Below are 16588 nucleotides of genomic sequence, written 5' to 3' on the forward strand. Positions count from 1 at the left end.
ATAATATTTTGTCCAATTTTAGTTTAAGTTCGAAGAAGGGCCATATCGGTCCACTCCTTCCGATACCTCCCCCAATAAAGTTCAAGCATTTTCGCTAAAAAAGTGCGTACGATAACTATCAAAGGGAGTAACCGAATTGGTCATAACTTTGCATATTGTAATATTACTTTTAGACATAGATTAGGTTCGAATATGGACTATATCGGTCAACTCCTTCAGGTACCTGCCACACAAAATTCGGGAAAATTAAGTTTAAGAGCTCCTCTCGGATCGTTTGGAAATTTTTTCAGTAAATTGTCCTGGAGGCCCCCTTTCTGTAGGTACAATTTTTTTGGACAAGTCCATATTTCCTGAGATAATGGCCTAAAAGCTCCAAGATACATTGACGGAACCAACTAAAATGGCAAATCGCAGGGCGTTTCTGATTGATCCAAACTTTGCACATCGTAATATTTCATCTAGTCATGTATCAGTTTGGAATATGGGCTAATCTCACATAAAATTTAACAGCTTATCTCGGATCGTTTTGAAAATGTTTCCAAAAAGTTCTCCTTCCAGCCCTATTACGACGGCGCAACTTTTTTCGGGGACAAGTCCATATTTTCCAATGACCCAAAATCTCCAGGCCTACATCCTATTATTTCTTACAGTCTCCAATTGTGTCCGAGTGTCGACTACACCGGACCATTCTTTCGGGAGCCTCCCACAAAAAGTTTAGATAGAGGGCAGTTTAAGGACTCGATTGGGATAGTTTTTGTAAGTTTTGGCAACATCTTTTGTATGCGGCCCTAATAAAAACGCTACAATTTTTTCGGGAACAAATCCATACTTCCTTAGAAATTGGCCCAAAAACTAAAAAAAAAAACCCTATAGAAGTCAGAAGTATTGTGTTTGCTTCTTTTCTTTAGGTCCGAGGCAGAGGGTATATCTCTATAGGCACCGTCGACTGATATTTTTTTACTTGGTTTTAATCTCCCTTCATACTAATTTCATTATTTTCCACACGATCCTCGTACATATCCTCATTTGTCTATGAATGAATGGAATGAATGAAAGACAGACAGACGGACGACATGAATGTAGGAAGGCATTCATGTCGTCCGTATTACTTCGTTTGGAACACATAATAACAATGTTGGCTTAGTAATGGCAAGTCCCGGTGTATACAATTGAATGTTTGTGTGTGTGTGTTGGTTTAGTTCACGGTTTAATGTGTGTTTGGCTGAGCGTGAATTTTTGATATGTTACAAGTTGTTATGATGTTGCTTAGCACTAAATTTTAGTAAACAATTAGGCATGGTAAAGGTGTCTAAAGTGGATGGAATGAGTTGAAAGGATTTTTATTTCGCAGTTCAAATGTTTAAAAATGGCAACACATTTCACATACAATTTCATAAATGGCCTGTGATCAGTCCTGTAAGGGAAGGAAGAATAAATTTAAGATTTAACAAATTTATTTTTTGGAGTGTATTCATATATTCTTTGGAATTTTTGTGTATACCCCACTGTAAATTACTTGTCAGTGCAAGTTAATAAATCGACGTCCCTTGTCAGCTAAATATTGCATTCTATTATGATTTGTGGTGCACAGTGTTTTAGAAAGGGATAAACATTTTAAACAACTAAGAAACAGAGGTACATGGAACTAAAAATTCAAGTGAAATCTTGTAACAGTGAAAATATATATGTGAAATCAAGGGTGTATAATTTCATTTTTATATAAGGTATACATTTACTGAGAATCTAAACACAGCAACATTAAATTAAATATGAGCCATTATCAATACGAAATATCCTAGAAACGCCAATTACCTTATTTAAAATATAGAGAACGTAAGTTGGCAAAGGATATGCCTTCGACTTAGGATTTGCACAGTCGAAAAAGGTTATAATGTTCTCTTCGGTATAAATGGAACATGTACAATGTATAGTGTCGGTAGTAGATTGTGGTGTGCGTAAAGACAACCTCGCATTTTCGCTTATGACACTAAGAATTTTAGTTAAGGGAAGGAAGTCTTAAAACGTGTTTTCACATATCTGATTATTTGGAACAATTTTTATTAACTTCCGTATAACCAACTACTGTGCATCTTTATAGTTACATTTTCTTTTCTTCCATTTGATAAGTGTTTGTGTTTTTGTGTTTGGTTTAAGGTGTGAGAATATCTAGAAGGCAAGCCAAGTTGTAGTACATGAGTGCCTTGAGAGTAGCGTTTTTTTTGTTCCAGTAATACTAAATATTTTACCCAACTATGTGACTTTGCAAAAAATTGCTTTCTTTCTATGGTTGTTGTTTAAGGGGTAACAAATTAATTGGTGTAGATGGTAAACCAGGAAACATGAAGTGTTAAATTCAACTGTATAAGAATGGAATGACTTGTGTTATTCCTTGGCAAGATTGTATCTTAAATCAGAAAAACAGGAAACATGTTCCATATCGAAATGAGTGCGTTTCGTGCGATTCTAAACACTGATTTTGTCGAATAACCATGAAATATGTATGTATATCTATAAGGCCATCAGTTTGTTCGGTATGAGGTAGATTAATGTTGTTATTGAGTTCGTTTGGATTGAAATCTAAAATATGTTAATAATCAAGTAAAAATATCAGTCAGTTTTACAGACAGAGACATACCCTCTATCTGTGACAGTAAATAAGAAAATCCGTTTTTTCCGAACACACATCATCACACGATCGAAGTCCTTCTTCCTAAAAATATTTATTTCGGGGAATTTCAGATTTTTTTGACTTTTTCCGAAACGTGCCAAAAGAATATAAAGCTTTTTAGAATTTTTGTGACTTTGTCATGGCAACTTTTCCAATAAATCTGTAGCTTTGCAAATAACTTTAATAGGGATATTTCCTTTCCACAGAGAACTGTAAATAAAACGGATTTCTTACTTACTTTGCTGGCCCATTACAGAACATTTGTTCCATAGGTCGAACTAAGAAAAGATCTCCATTTCTCTCTATTTGTTGCTTCGCGCTCTGGAATACAGCGCCTTTTCATCTCTTCATCCACTTGCTTGCGCCATCTATTCCTTGGCCTGCCAATTCTGCGTGCACCGCCATGTGGCCCGAATTTATACGCCTTTTTAGCGGGTTCATCGTCGCTCATTCTTATTATATGGCCTAGCCAACGCAATCGCTGCATCTCGATACGTTTAACAATATTGATGTCGTTGTATAGCAGATACAGCTCGTGGTTCATGCGACATCGATATTCACCGTCAACGCAGATTGGTCCGTAGATCTTTCGAAGTATTTTTCTCTCAAACACCAAGCACTGCCTTATCTGCTTGCGCAAGTACCCAGGCTTCGGAACCATACATCAGCACGGGTAGTATCAGTGTTTTGTAAAGCTGCTTACTTAAGCCAAAGTAGCTTCTGTTACGCAATACAATTCTTCTTTTTATTTCACAACTGATGTCGTTTGTTGTGCTTACGGCGGTGCCGAGGTAGACGAAGTCTTTTACTACCTCAAAATTATAGGAACCAACGTCAACAGTTGGCCCGATCTCTATGGACGCATTGCGCGTCGACACCATCAACTTAATCTTCCCGCCGTTTACCGCCAGACCCACTTTAGCAGATTCTCCTTCGGCCTTCTTAAGTGTATCTGTTACTTCTTTTACTGATCGTCCCATGATGTCTATGTCATCAGCATAAGCAAGTAACATGTGGCTATTGGTGTAGATTGTGCCACTTCTTTTGACGTTTGCCTCTCGAATAACCTTTTCCAGCAGGATGTTGAAGAGATCACACGAGAGGCTGTCTCCTTGCCTGAAACCTCTTTTGGTACAAATTTCTTCGGAGCGGTTCTTTCCTGTTTTAACTGAGGATCTCGTGTCAGTTTAAGTCATTTTACAAATCCGAATGAGCTTTGCGGGGATACCAAATTCAGACATGGCCTGGAATAACTTTGAACGTAGTGGGCTGTCGAAGGCTGCTCTATAATCGACAAAGAGGTGGTAGGTGTCAATCTGCATCTCTTGGGTCTTCTCTAGGATTTGCCGCAGGGTAAATATCTGGTCAATGGTGGACTTGCCAGGTATAAAGCCGCATTGTTATGGCCCAATTATCTCGTTGACCATAGGCTTTAGTCGTTCGCACAATATCCCCGACACGATCTTGTAGGCAATCGGGAGTAGACTTATGCCCTATAGTTAGAGCATACAGAGCATACATACATCTCCTTTCTTATGGACGGGTACTCGTTCTTCCTGCAAGATGGTGCTAACTAGCTGATGAATACACCTTATCAGCGTCTCTCCTCCGGTTTTGAACAGCTCGGCTGGTAAGCCATCGGCTCCTGCTGCCTTATTATTCTTCAGCCGGTTTATTGCTGTCTTTACCTCATCTTGGCTTGGCTGTATACATTCAATATCATCTTCTGGGATTGGATCTATGGTATCTTCGTCGTCTTCGCTGGATACCAACAGGGTGAGAGGAGACAGGAAGTCTTACAGAGAACTTGAAAACCAAACTTACAGTCGATTCTATTAACAATTTGGCTAAGTTCATCAAAATATGTGAAAGCAAAAGGTGTTCTTATACGTGGGCAAATTATATATATAATTGTTCCACACACATCACAGGCGGGACAAGGGAGACTTCTCTCATATTAATGAGTACATCCGATTCATATTAGCTCAATGATATGGGACCTACTGTTTATCGCCGAGCCCGAACGGCGTGTCTTAAGACACCACTTGTAGAGAAGTTGTACAAGGCTGAAATACTCAGAAAATGTCGCCAACATTACTGAGGGATATTTTGCCACCGTTGAAAAGTGTTTGATGTTGACTGGCCGGGGAATCGAACCCACGACCTTCAGCGTGCAAGGCGGGTGTGCATACCATTGCACCACGGGCACCCATGTGTCCTTGTGGGCAGATTTCCTCATCAAAAATTGCATAACATTTTTATAAGAACAGCGAGAACTATCCGAAATAAATATTAAAATTGGTCCCCGAACTGATATCGACCTGTGAGTGACGTAAGGGATAGAAGCTACCAAGCAACGGTCCTGATCCGCTTTATCTTGGTCTCTCTTTCATCTCAAGTGGACACTGATCTTCCCGAGGTATCACCTGGGGAACTGTTCTTAACGCCCGTTAATGGTAGTGAGCTAGCAAGTGCCGCTCATATAAGAACGGTAGTAACTTACCCCCATAAAATCATCCTACTATGAAAAAAAATCCCCCTAATTTTGAGGACCATAATCTGTGAATCTGCGCTTTGAATGCCCAAACACTTTACAGAGTAGGTGCAGTTTGTGTACTGACGCACGTACTTGAAAGGAACAATGCTGATATTATCGCCATATGACCTCTACCATGGCAAAGACATTAAGATTGTTCTAGGAGATTTTAATGTTAAAATTGGGATAGATAATGTCTTTGGTGCTATGGTCGGCAATTTCAACCTCCATAAGGTAACATCCGACGAGGAAATGAGGCTGATCGGTTTTGCAGCATCAAAAAACATGGTTTTGAGGAGCACCTGGTTCAATCATCTCGACACACACAAGATCATGTGAATGTCCCGATCGATCATATTGTGATAGATGGGAGACACTCTCCAGTGTGGTAGATGTCGGATCGATTCGAGCAGTCAACGTCGATTCAGGTAATTTCCTTGTAGCAGTCAAGGTACGCATTCTTTTTAGTGTTGCGGCAAAAGTGCGATCTAATACAGGACGGAAGATGAGCGTCAAGAAGCTACAAAGGCAACACATAGCACAATCCTACTTTGCTGAACCTACCTACATGCTGGAAGACGACACTACTTGTCCTGAAAATGTGGCAAAAAAGCCCACTCTCTTCAAAATACCGCAAAATCTATGCCTGGTACCCAACCACTAGCTAAAAGTTCATGGTACGATCAGGAGTGAGATGAGAATGATGAGAAGAAGGCGGCATAGCTACACGAAGTGCAAAGGAAAAATATCGAGAAAAGAGGAGAAAGGTGAAGCGTATTTTTAGAAGAAAACAAGTAAAAAAGTATCAGTCGGCTTTGCCGACAGAGATATACCCTCAGCCTATGTGAATTGAAACTTTCATTTACGGTCAGATCGAATGTATTTATGGTATTTTCATTATTTTGTGGCCTTTCTTGGACATTTGGATCATGATTAAAGTTCTAAAGTGTTGCAGAGGTAAGTACCTCCTGGACCAGGTACTACCTGGACCGACATAGTCCATTATGGAAGTGGATCTTATTTTGGGATATATCGCCCACTAGTCATTTCAGTGGGTTATCGGAAACATAATACCGTTGTAAGAAGGGCAACAACGAACAGCATCGGCATACATTTCCAAAGGATCTTCTAACAGACATAAAACTGCACTTAAATACAAATGTTGAACTTTTGTGGAGGAGGTTCCCTAAGGTACCTCCATTTTAGAAGTTAAACTAAATTTGGACAAAATATTAGGATATCCAAAATTTGGACCAAATTTGTACAAGATTTATCGTGCATACCATTTAAGTGACATTTTTTAATTATTCAGGGGAACTACCGGAAGCTGTGGGCCGGTATTTCCTATCTTCGAACTGAAAGTGTGACAAAATATCAGGAAGACCAAATTTTGGACCATGCAAGTTGCTTCAAAAAACTCAAAGTGATTCGAGAGCAGGTCTTAAAGTGAACTTATCCGTAATTTTGTGTGATAGGTACCCGAAGGAGTGGACAAACATAATCCATATTCGAACCTGATCTATATCTGGTAGACATATTAGGATGTGTAAAGTATGGACTAAATCGGTCACTCCCTTCAAGAGTTATCGCGCGAACAATTTTTCCGAACATTTTTCAACTTTTGTGGAGGAGGTGCCTGAAGGAGTGGACTGATATGGCTTATGATGGAACTTAAACTATGTTTGGACACAATATTACGAAGCCCAAATTATGGACCAAATCGGTTGATGAGTTCGAGAGTTGTCTTGCGCTCCAACCACTAGACACGGTGTAATAGGGGTTTTTGCATCTTTCAGGCTATTTTCTCAGGAAGTGTGGACTTGTCCTTAATGAGACATGTACCGTCGTAAGCGGGGTAGTGAATACAAGCTGCTACAACAAAAATCAAAGAGGTTCGAGAGCAGGTCCTAAACTGAACATTTCCGAAATTTTGTGTGGGAGGTACCCGAAAGAGTGGACCGATTGAGTTCATACTAGAACCTCATATAAGTCTGGTAGAAATTTCACGAAGTGCAAAGTATGGACCTAATCGGTTACTCCCTTCAAGAGTTATAGTGCACACACATTTTCCGAACATTTCCGAACTTTTATGGGGGAGGTACCGGAAGGAGTGGACCGATAGGGTATAATAAAAATAGCAGGAACGATTAAGAAAGTATCGGTCTGCTGTACCGACAGACAAAAGCCCTCAGCTTCTGTCCTAAAGAAAAGAAGCAACCACAATACTTCTGACGTCTATAGAGCAGCGTTAGACAAGAGAGCGTCCACGCGCCTCAGTTAACTCTTCTCTCTCTCCACACACACAATTCAACCAATTGAAAAATCATGCACTCACACAATGACACCCCGTAAAGTATGCAATGGAAAAAGATGTTGCTATCGCTGCTATAGAGTTTTTTTTTTTTGAGTTTTTGGGCCAATATCTCAAGAAGTATGGACTTGCCCCCGGAAAAAATGTGCAGTCTTAAGTTGGGACGTATACAAAACATGTTCTAAAAATTTAAAGAAGTGTCTCCGACGAGTTCTCAAACTGCACTCTTTCTAAACTTTGGGTGGAGTGGTCCGAAAGAATGGTCCTATGTCGTCGATATTCGGATATAATTATATATAAAATTTTAGAGATAAGCTCTCAGGTTATGTCCTAAAAAAAAGAAGCAAATACAATACGTCTGACGTCTGTAGATCAGTTAACTCTTCTCTCTCCACACACACAATTCAAACAATTGAAAAATCATGCACACACACAATGTCACCCCGTAAAGTATGCAATGGAAAAAGATGTTGCCTATCGCCTCTATAGAGGTTTTGTTGAGTTTTTGGGCCAATATTTCAGGAAGTATGGACTTGTCTCCGGAAAAAAATGTGCAGCCTTAAGTAGGGCCATATACAAAACATGTTTCTAAAAATTTAAAAAACGGTCCCAGACGAGTTCTTAAACTGCACTCTTTCTATACTTTGGGTGGAGTGGTCCGAAAGGATGGTCCTGTGTCGTCGATATTTGGATATAAATCGTGGCTGCAAGAAATAATACGATGTACAACGTTTGGACCAGATCGGATTCTTCCTTCGATGGTTATCTTGCGTACTGCCTACCCTGAATAACCTTTTGGAAAAATTTCAAAACGATCAGAGAGGAGTTCTTGAACCTCACTTTTTCAGAATTTTGTGTGAGAGAAAGGAGTGGACCGATATCGTCTATATTCGAATCCGATCTATGCTTACAAGTTATATGACAAGTTATGACGACGTGTGCACCATTTGAGAGAAAATTTTTGAACTTTTGTGGCATAGATACGTACTTGAGGTAGTGAAAAGATATAGTCCATCGTTGAATTTGATCTACATAAGATTGGAGGAACTATTACGATGAGCAAGGTATGAACCAAAATGGGTACTCCATTCGAAAGTCTTTTTCCTAGTGCACTAGGTGTTATATTTGGTGTTTTTTACACCTTTAGGATAGTTATCACAGAAAGTTCAGATTTTCCCCGAAATAGGGGAGAACTACCTGTTGTAAAAATGTCAATACAATCTAATACCTGCTCTTAATCTGCACCGGCAAAATTGCACATTTGTAAATGTTTGAAATACCACAAGGATTGGACCGATAATTTCAATATTAGAACCTGATGAGATGAGACTTTTTTGATCGCATCAAAGGGCATATACCCTCATTAGCCTAAGAGTTCACGGTATATAACGGCAGTACTTTTGGTCGCTTGATTATCTATTTTAACATCCAAATTTATCGCCTACTACTGGCTATTAATAAAGTTTTTTTTTTTCAGGGAAAATTATAAATCAATTATTTCTTTCCTTTGGCCATGAAATAAATCTCTTTTGCCTGCCTCTGAACATAAATTTTCCGCTTCCTTAATAAACTGATTGGCATTTGCCAATTAACTTTAATTGATTACAATGTCTGACATGCTGACCTTGTTAGTTAACGAAATTTGGTTTGAAGGCACGGCGGCACAAATTGAAATTGTTTCATTTACTTCAATTTATTACGTTAGACGTGGATTATATTGGGAGGTTATCGTTATGCGTCGGTGTTTTATTTCCGGCTACGAAAAATGAAAAAAAAGAAAACGAAGAATGAATCTGAACTGCAAAATTAAAAGAGGACAACTTTGCACAAATCACATTTCTCTTTTCCTCAGTTTATGCTTCGTTCGTTTTTTTCTCTTGTGCTGGATAAAGAAAAAACTGAGAACAGATTACGGTTCAAAATAAATGATGGCTCTTCATTAAATATTCGCTTGGCACGCAATGAATGAGTTTTGCTTAAATCAAGCGCTGTTTATTTCTTTTTTAACCATCCTAACAAAGGCAAAGCATTCGTTGAAGAAGAATCGGCAAAAAAGTACTCCATTCATCATTGCCCTTCTTTGCTTAGGTTATTCTTTGAGTTAAAAAACTGCGAAAAAAACCATTCTTTTCCATTCCGTACACGGGTCAGTTGATAATCACTGACCTATAGCGTGGAGAAATTCTATGGTTTGGTGGGGTGTGTAGGTGTTGAAAGGAAGCAAACTTTCACCGAGGAGGTGTACAGTGCGTGCCACATGTATGCCACTGTTTGTGGCAATGACATGCTTTCATATGCTCTACCTTAGTTTTTTTTTCACTTTTATATACATACATTCTTTGTATTAAAACCTTTAATATGATGGCTAGCGGGTCAGTTACGTTTGCCTAACAAGAATCAAGGTCACCCATATCCCAAGAATTGTGGCATAAATTAAGTCAAGACATCCAGTTCATTGTTAAGCACTTAAATGGAAATATAAACCATTTGTATAAACAATGGTTGTGCGTAATGGCAGTGAGAAGTGGGGGAAGCAGTGGTGGAGTTATGTTGGCTGTTCTGTTTGTAAAACTAAAATGTAATTATCGTAAAGGAATAAAATTATATGCTGTTGAACGATGTGCTGTTGTGACGAATTTATTGAAAATGTAATTAAAAAATTACACTTTCCTTAGTAAAAACATGCAAAGTTATCCTTTGGGTATTTTTCTTAATTTCCACCCTTTCATTTTCGCCCAGATTGTTGTTTCTACCTATACTCCTTTGTAGAAAAACATCTGTTCCTTTTATAACCAATTATTTACAATGATTTAGCAAAATAAAAAGGCTATTCCAATTTATTAACCTTTTAAAAGGCAAAATATTTATGACAGATTCATTATTGTGGGTTGTATTTTTGGGTCATTGACATCGTTTTCGATGTTAAGAAAATTAGAACGAACTCCATATTAATTACTAACAAAAGTAACAACAATAACAACAGGAAACGAATAAATAATGTGATGAATAATAAATACTATCAATTCGAACTTTGTTTTTGGGGTCATCATTCGGTGCCATATTGACTTATGTCGGCATATGTTTGTATCACTTCACACTCCCCCAAGACAGTGTAGAGGAAGAACAGACCGTACAACAACACATTAAAGATTCCAATGCAACGACGAATGTGAAAATTTGTTGTGATCGACCAAAGGAGTGTGCCGAATAATATCAATAAAAGGAAGACGAAACAGTTTTCACCCAAAGGACCAGAGGGGAGCTTAAAAAAAATTATTAAAATTAACAGCAATATTTTAATTTCAAAACTTACAGCTTCAAAGCCATTATCCCCATACACATTTTTCAAGAGCATAACACAGCCAATGCCCAACAAGGTATCTACAATGGAAGAGTATTCCCAAATTTATTTCGGCTTAAATTCTGCAGGTATATCTTACTAAAAAATGGACCACCAATTGAAGCTGCAAATGCCATTCGCGGATAGCCATGCAATGCCAATGTGGCATCTGATATCAGATCCCCAACACCATTACCCCAGGCCAAAAGTGTACAGCCCAAAAAGGAATTGCTACAATCCAAAATCAAACCCAAGACATATAAAATCTCCACAGTTTCTGCAGCACACGAGTAGATAGTACACATTGAACCAATGACCGAGAGTAGAGCAAAAATCTAATAAACTTAGGTGGTAAGTGAGGTAAGTTAACATTAAATGATTTGTTGAAAATATACCGCATGATATTTTGGAGGTTCATCCGTTCGAGTATTGAGAAAACAAGCCACACTTAAGGGTATTGTAATTGCTAAGCTATATAAACAGAATGTCCAACAGTTGAGACCACCTTAGAAGAAACAAGTAAAAAGTCGTTAAGTTCTGTCGGGTCCAAAGTTTTATACCCTCCACCATAAAATATTCTTGAAAAAAAAAACAACGGAATAATTAGTTGACTTTCCTGTTCACATTTTTAGGTGTAAAACTTTTTCGACCTCGGATATCCAAATGCCTAAATTATCTAATTATATCTAAAGAAGTAAAATAATGTCAGTCGGCTTTGTCGGCAGAGATATACCCTTAGATAATGTGAATTGAAACTTTCATCTACGGACAAATCGAATGTATTTGTGGCCCTTTTTGGATATCTGAACTTGCCAACAAAAATGTGGATTAGGATTAAAGTTCAAATGTGTTGCGGAGGAGGTACTTCAAGGAATGGACTGACATAGCCCATTATGGAAGTGGATATGATTTTGGGAGTCATATCTTTTCTATAGATATCGCGCCAACTAGTCATTTCAGTGCGTCATTGTATAACTTTTGGACCAGTATACCAGGAAGCATGGACTTGTCCACGGAAAACATAATATCGCTGTAAACAGGACCATACTAAACTGCACTTAAACAAAAATTTTGAACTTTGGTGAGGGAGGTACCCTAAGGAGTGCACGGAGTAGTGATCTATGTCGGGTCAAAATTTTACGAGTTAGCGCGCGCACAATATTTCCGAACATTTTTGAACTTTTGTGAGGGAGATACCTGAAGGAGTGGGCCGATATGGCTTATCTTCGAACTTAGACTAAGTTTGGACAAATATTACCAAGTCCAAATTCTGGACCGAAACGGCGGATCCGTTCGAGAGCTATCGTGCTCTCCAACCGCTACACACGGTGTCATATGAATTTTTTCACCTTTCAGGCTATTTTCTCAGAAAGTATGGACTTGCCCCAGATGAAACTTATACCGTCGTAAGATATACCCTCAGCCTGCATATATTGAAACAATTTTTTTTCCCAAAAACGTATGTATTTAGAGGGTTTTAAAATTTTTGGGCGTATGGACAAAATATTACTGAGGCCAAATTTTGGACCCAATCGGCAGATCTGTTCGAGAGTTATCTTGCGCTGCAACCACCTCACACGGTGTCATAGGAGTTTTTTGCAACTTTCAGGCTATTTTCTCAGGAAGTATGGACTTGCCCCTGATGGAACTTGTACCGTCGTGTGGGGGGCAGTGGATACAAGTTGCAAATCAAAGCGATTCGAGAGCAGGTCCAAAACTGAACTTATCCGAAATTTTGTGTGGGAGGTACCCGAAGGAGTGGACCGATTGAGTCCATATTGGAACCTCATCTAAGTCTGGTAGACATTTCACGAGTTGCAAATTATGGACCAAATCGGTTACTTCCTTCAAGAGTTATCGTACGTGCAAATTTTCCGAACATTTTCGAACTTTTGTGGGGGAGGTACCGGAAGGAGTGGACCGATATAACCCATCTTCGAACTTAAACTTAGTTTGGACAAATTATTACGAAAGCAAAATTTTGGACCGAATCGGTTGATCCGTTCGAGAGTTATCGTGCGCTCCAGCCAGCCAGCCAGACAGACGGACGGACATGGCTAAATCGATTCCAAATTGTCTGAAACACATTTCGTCCAAACATACTTGGGGTCTAAAACCATTACTTCGATGAGGCACATTTTGCCCGTATGAAAGTGTATATTCCCTCGTTAGCATAAATGCAGAGGGTATAAAAATCAAAGCGAGAGCAGGTCCTAAACTGAACTTTTCCGTAATTTTGTGTGGGAGGTACCCGAAGGAACATATCGACAAAGTCCATATTGGAACATAAGTCTGGTAGAAATTTCACGATGTGCAATGTATGGACCAATTCGGTTACTCTCTTCAAGACTTATCGTACGCACAAATTTGCCGAACATTTTCGGGGGGGGGGGGGGGGGGGGGGGATCCCGGAAGGAGTGGCCGATATAACCCATCTTCGAACTTAAACTAAGTACGAACAAAATATTACGAAAGCCAAATTTTGAACCGAATCGGTTGATCCGTTCGAGAGTTATCGTGCGCTCCAGGCAGCCAGACAGATAGACATACGGACGGACATGGATAAATTAACTTCAAAATGTCTGAAACGGATTTCGTCCAAACATACTTGGGGTCTAAAACCATTATTTCTAAGAGGCACATTTTGTCCGTATGAAAGTGTATATACCCTCGTTAGCATAAATGCCGAGGGTATAAAAATATGTTCCTTTATATCAGGTCTATATCAACCTGTCTTGACAGTTTTTGGTGGGAAAGTTTTGTAACTGCAATGAACCTCAAATGTCAATTTACGGGTAGTTCCGTCAAACAATGTTGCTAAGACCCTCACAATACTGAAAATCGGGAGGGACCACTGAGAACCTCAAATGTCAAATTGCAGCTAGTTCGGTTAAAAATTTTAGCTAAAGCCCTCAAAATACCGAAAATCAGGAGGTGCCGTTATATGGGGGCTATATTAAAACATTGGCCCATGTAAAAAATTTTTTGTTGAGAAGTGGTGGAACCAATAATAACCATAAATGTCAAATTACAGCTAATTTGGTTAAAAATTGTATCTTAAATCCTCAAAATACCGAAAATCGGGAGATACCATTATATGAGGGCTATACCAAATCATGGGCCGAGATAGCCCATCTTCGAACTTGACATGCCTTTGTCAAAAATACACTCTGGTGCAAAAATATAGCGTTATATCTCAATTATTGTGGACGCTATAGTGATTACAATAGACGGACAGGCGGACATGGATATATCGACTCAGAATTTTATCCTGATCAAGAATATATATTTTTTACATGGTCACAAATTATTATTTCAATGCGTTACAAAGGGAAAAATAAATATACCTTCCATACTAATGTGGAGGGTATAAAAATGCATTCAATTTGTGCAAATTGGATGAGTTTTGTATAGTGTCCTCTTGTCTTCAGCCTGAGGGATAGATATTTTTCACATTGGCCTCACTGTGCATCTTGTAGATTAGTACCCCCGACTAGAACTCTAATGATCAAAAATTCAATCCCACTTTTTAAGGCCATGACCATGACCAGTTGGCGAAAAATGCCAATTTTTTTTCACCAGTAAATTAGTTATTTTAAAATATTTAATCAACAACAACGGGATTAAGCCAGACTATTTTGAAAATACAAAATTCCAACAGCTATTCCAATAAAAAACTGTACCTATGTTCTTCACTTCACCTATGGTAACATAATATAGCACTGCAATCGAGCTACGCCCATTATTATAAGATAAGCCCACTCCCGTCCTTCCGTTAGAAATCATCTACATATCAGTTACCTTGGCAGAACTTACATATCAATAAGAACATAACTATGGGTGATATGACCACTTGCACACAGTTCAACAATTTCGACCATCCATGTCTCTCAAGTTCATAATCAACTATGGGCAGGAAGAGTTGCAGTGCAAATATTATGGGGGTCTTGAAACACATCAAGGTCTTTTGGAAACCAGTCGATGAATGCCATTCATCAATTTCAAACGGCTTTAAAGAGTCTTTCAATTGTTGCCATAAGCGTTCATTGGCACTAGACTGAGCGGAAGGCTCAAAACTATGCCTGGTTCCTTCAATGTCCACCGATGTGTGGGATGTTCGATGCACAATATCAATATTGGCTTCTTGACGTAATTTAGAATATCTTTTAAAAGCTTCAGCTAGATTTGGAAACATATTGTAATAAGGAAATCTAAGTAGCAAAAATTTCAAATATTAAATACCCGATAAACTGCCATTTTGAGCCAAAGCCTCCATGTCTAACAAACAAAGATAGGGATTAAAATAAAACGAAGCATCTCATTAAATTAACTGGAGACTTACTTAAAACTTGACGCTTCAAAAGATATTGATCCAACAATACGGTGAATAAATACGCAACATAAATTAAAATCAAACCTTGGATAAGAGGAATATTGCAATTTAAAAGCAAAAGGCCATTCAATTCTCTACTTACAAATCGATTCCCAGGTGGTAACATAACCATCTTTCTTAATAAAATCAATGAACAAAATACCGAATATAAAGAAAGACGTGTCCCTTAGAACGTTGCTGCCATCAACGCGAAACGTGCGTATCAAACATATAACCCCACCAATGAAGGCCGTCACATAAATCGAAGAACCCAACATGTTTGAAAATAAAATCGATGTTGACTCCTTAGCTCCAGCCAAATTGGTAAATAAATCTGGCGAACCATTGCCAAAAGCCAAAAGGGTCACCCCAGCCAAATGTTCACTCATACCCATGATTTTAGACATCACCTCCAAGGCGGGACAAAAACTACAAAATAAATAGAATATTATAGGAAATAGGGTCGTCTACAAGTTCAAGTTTTATCCTACAATTTATCTGCTGTTGTTCCCAATATCATAAACATTATCACACACATACTCATCAGTAAAATGAGAAACCAATATTGTTCGGAATCTGTGCTTGGTCTCAGCGAACAGTAAAGTATTTCAATGTAATTGAAGAAATATCCCTTGTCCATACATTCGGGTGTACTGCGGACATAGTCACAGCGATCTTCATATTCCAAATCGTTTACGTTGGAACAGCTTAGCTAGAAATGGAGCAGGAAGAGAGAGAGAGAGGGAAAAGTACTTCAAATTTGCTACAAATAGACAAAGAGTGGTAATGACAAAACTTACGAAATTGCGATATGATGAAAATTCTTCATAATCTGGTTCCGACATATTGGCCGTTGAGATTTTTTTGATGCGTAATTTTTTTGTTTATAATTTTTATTGTGAAATAAATGGAAAAGCCAACTATGTTTTTTTGTAATCGAACAAATTACGATAAGCCTTCCAAAACTTCCACATATGGTCTGTTCCAGTACTGAAAGAATCTACTTATTTTTACTATTTTTTCCGATAACATAAAGGAAAAAATGTTATCGTAGTAAAAATTAGTAGCTTCTTGCGGGTTCTGGAACAGAGCAATAGTATTGAAATTGAAGCATAAAGCGCCCCATACACTATCAAATTTTGATGTCAACATTTGTAGTAGTATGTGTAACTTTTTCAAAATATGAGAATGTGTGTGTGAATTTTATGGATTGAGGAAAATCAAAATAGTTTTGATTTTCAAAATGAAACCCAGTCAATCCGATGAATATGGTTTATTTTCAAATTGTCAAAAAGCAATTCTGGTAAAAAAGAACATTGTGTTTGTGAAGAAATAAAAAAATTTAAGATCATTAATTTTTA

At 38.3% G+C, this 16588-nt stretch overlaps 2 protein-coding genes across 3 annotated transcripts in view; both read right to left on the reverse strand.

Annotated features, from left to right (window-relative positions):
* The window catches only part of LOC141406282 (uncharacterized), a 33235-nt gene that overhangs the window by 6958 nt on the left and 9689 nt on the right, over positions 1-16588 (reverse strand). The window contains exon 1 of one of the 2 annotated variants that reach the window (XM_073991531.1): positions 2907-3048. The exons of the other annotated variant lie outside the window; for it this stretch is intronic. Within the exon in view, the coding sequence (XP_073847632.1) occupies positions 2907-2938 (32 nt within the window). The 5' untranslated portion in view covers positions 2939-3048. Of the gene's footprint in view, positions 1-2906; positions 3049-16588 lie in introns of those variants that run through there. 2 annotated transcript variants of the gene reach the window in all.
* Positions 10329-16208, reverse strand: LOC141406283 (mitochondrial sodium/calcium exchanger protein). The gene is made up of 10 exons (XM_073991533.1): positions 16028-16208; positions 15719-15939; positions 15331-15656; positions 15198-15272; positions 15098-15133; positions 14672-15034; positions 11251-11360; positions 10956-11190; positions 10829-10896; positions 10329-10777 (listed from the first exon to the last, which is right to left on the reverse strand). Exons 1-10 carry the CDS (start codon positions 16070-16072, stop codon positions 10562-10564), a joined length of 1695 nt encoding a protein of 564 aa, XP_073847634.1. The 5' UTR covers positions 16073-16208; the 3' UTR covers positions 10329-10561.

This window comes from Musca autumnalis, unplaced genomic scaffold (assembly GCF_047663935.1).
Source record: "Musca autumnalis isolate F117 unplaced genomic scaffold, ASM4766393v1 scaffold_5, whole genome shotgun sequence".
Classification (NCBI taxonomy): Eukaryota; Metazoa; Arthropoda; class Insecta; order Diptera; family Muscidae; genus Musca; species Musca autumnalis.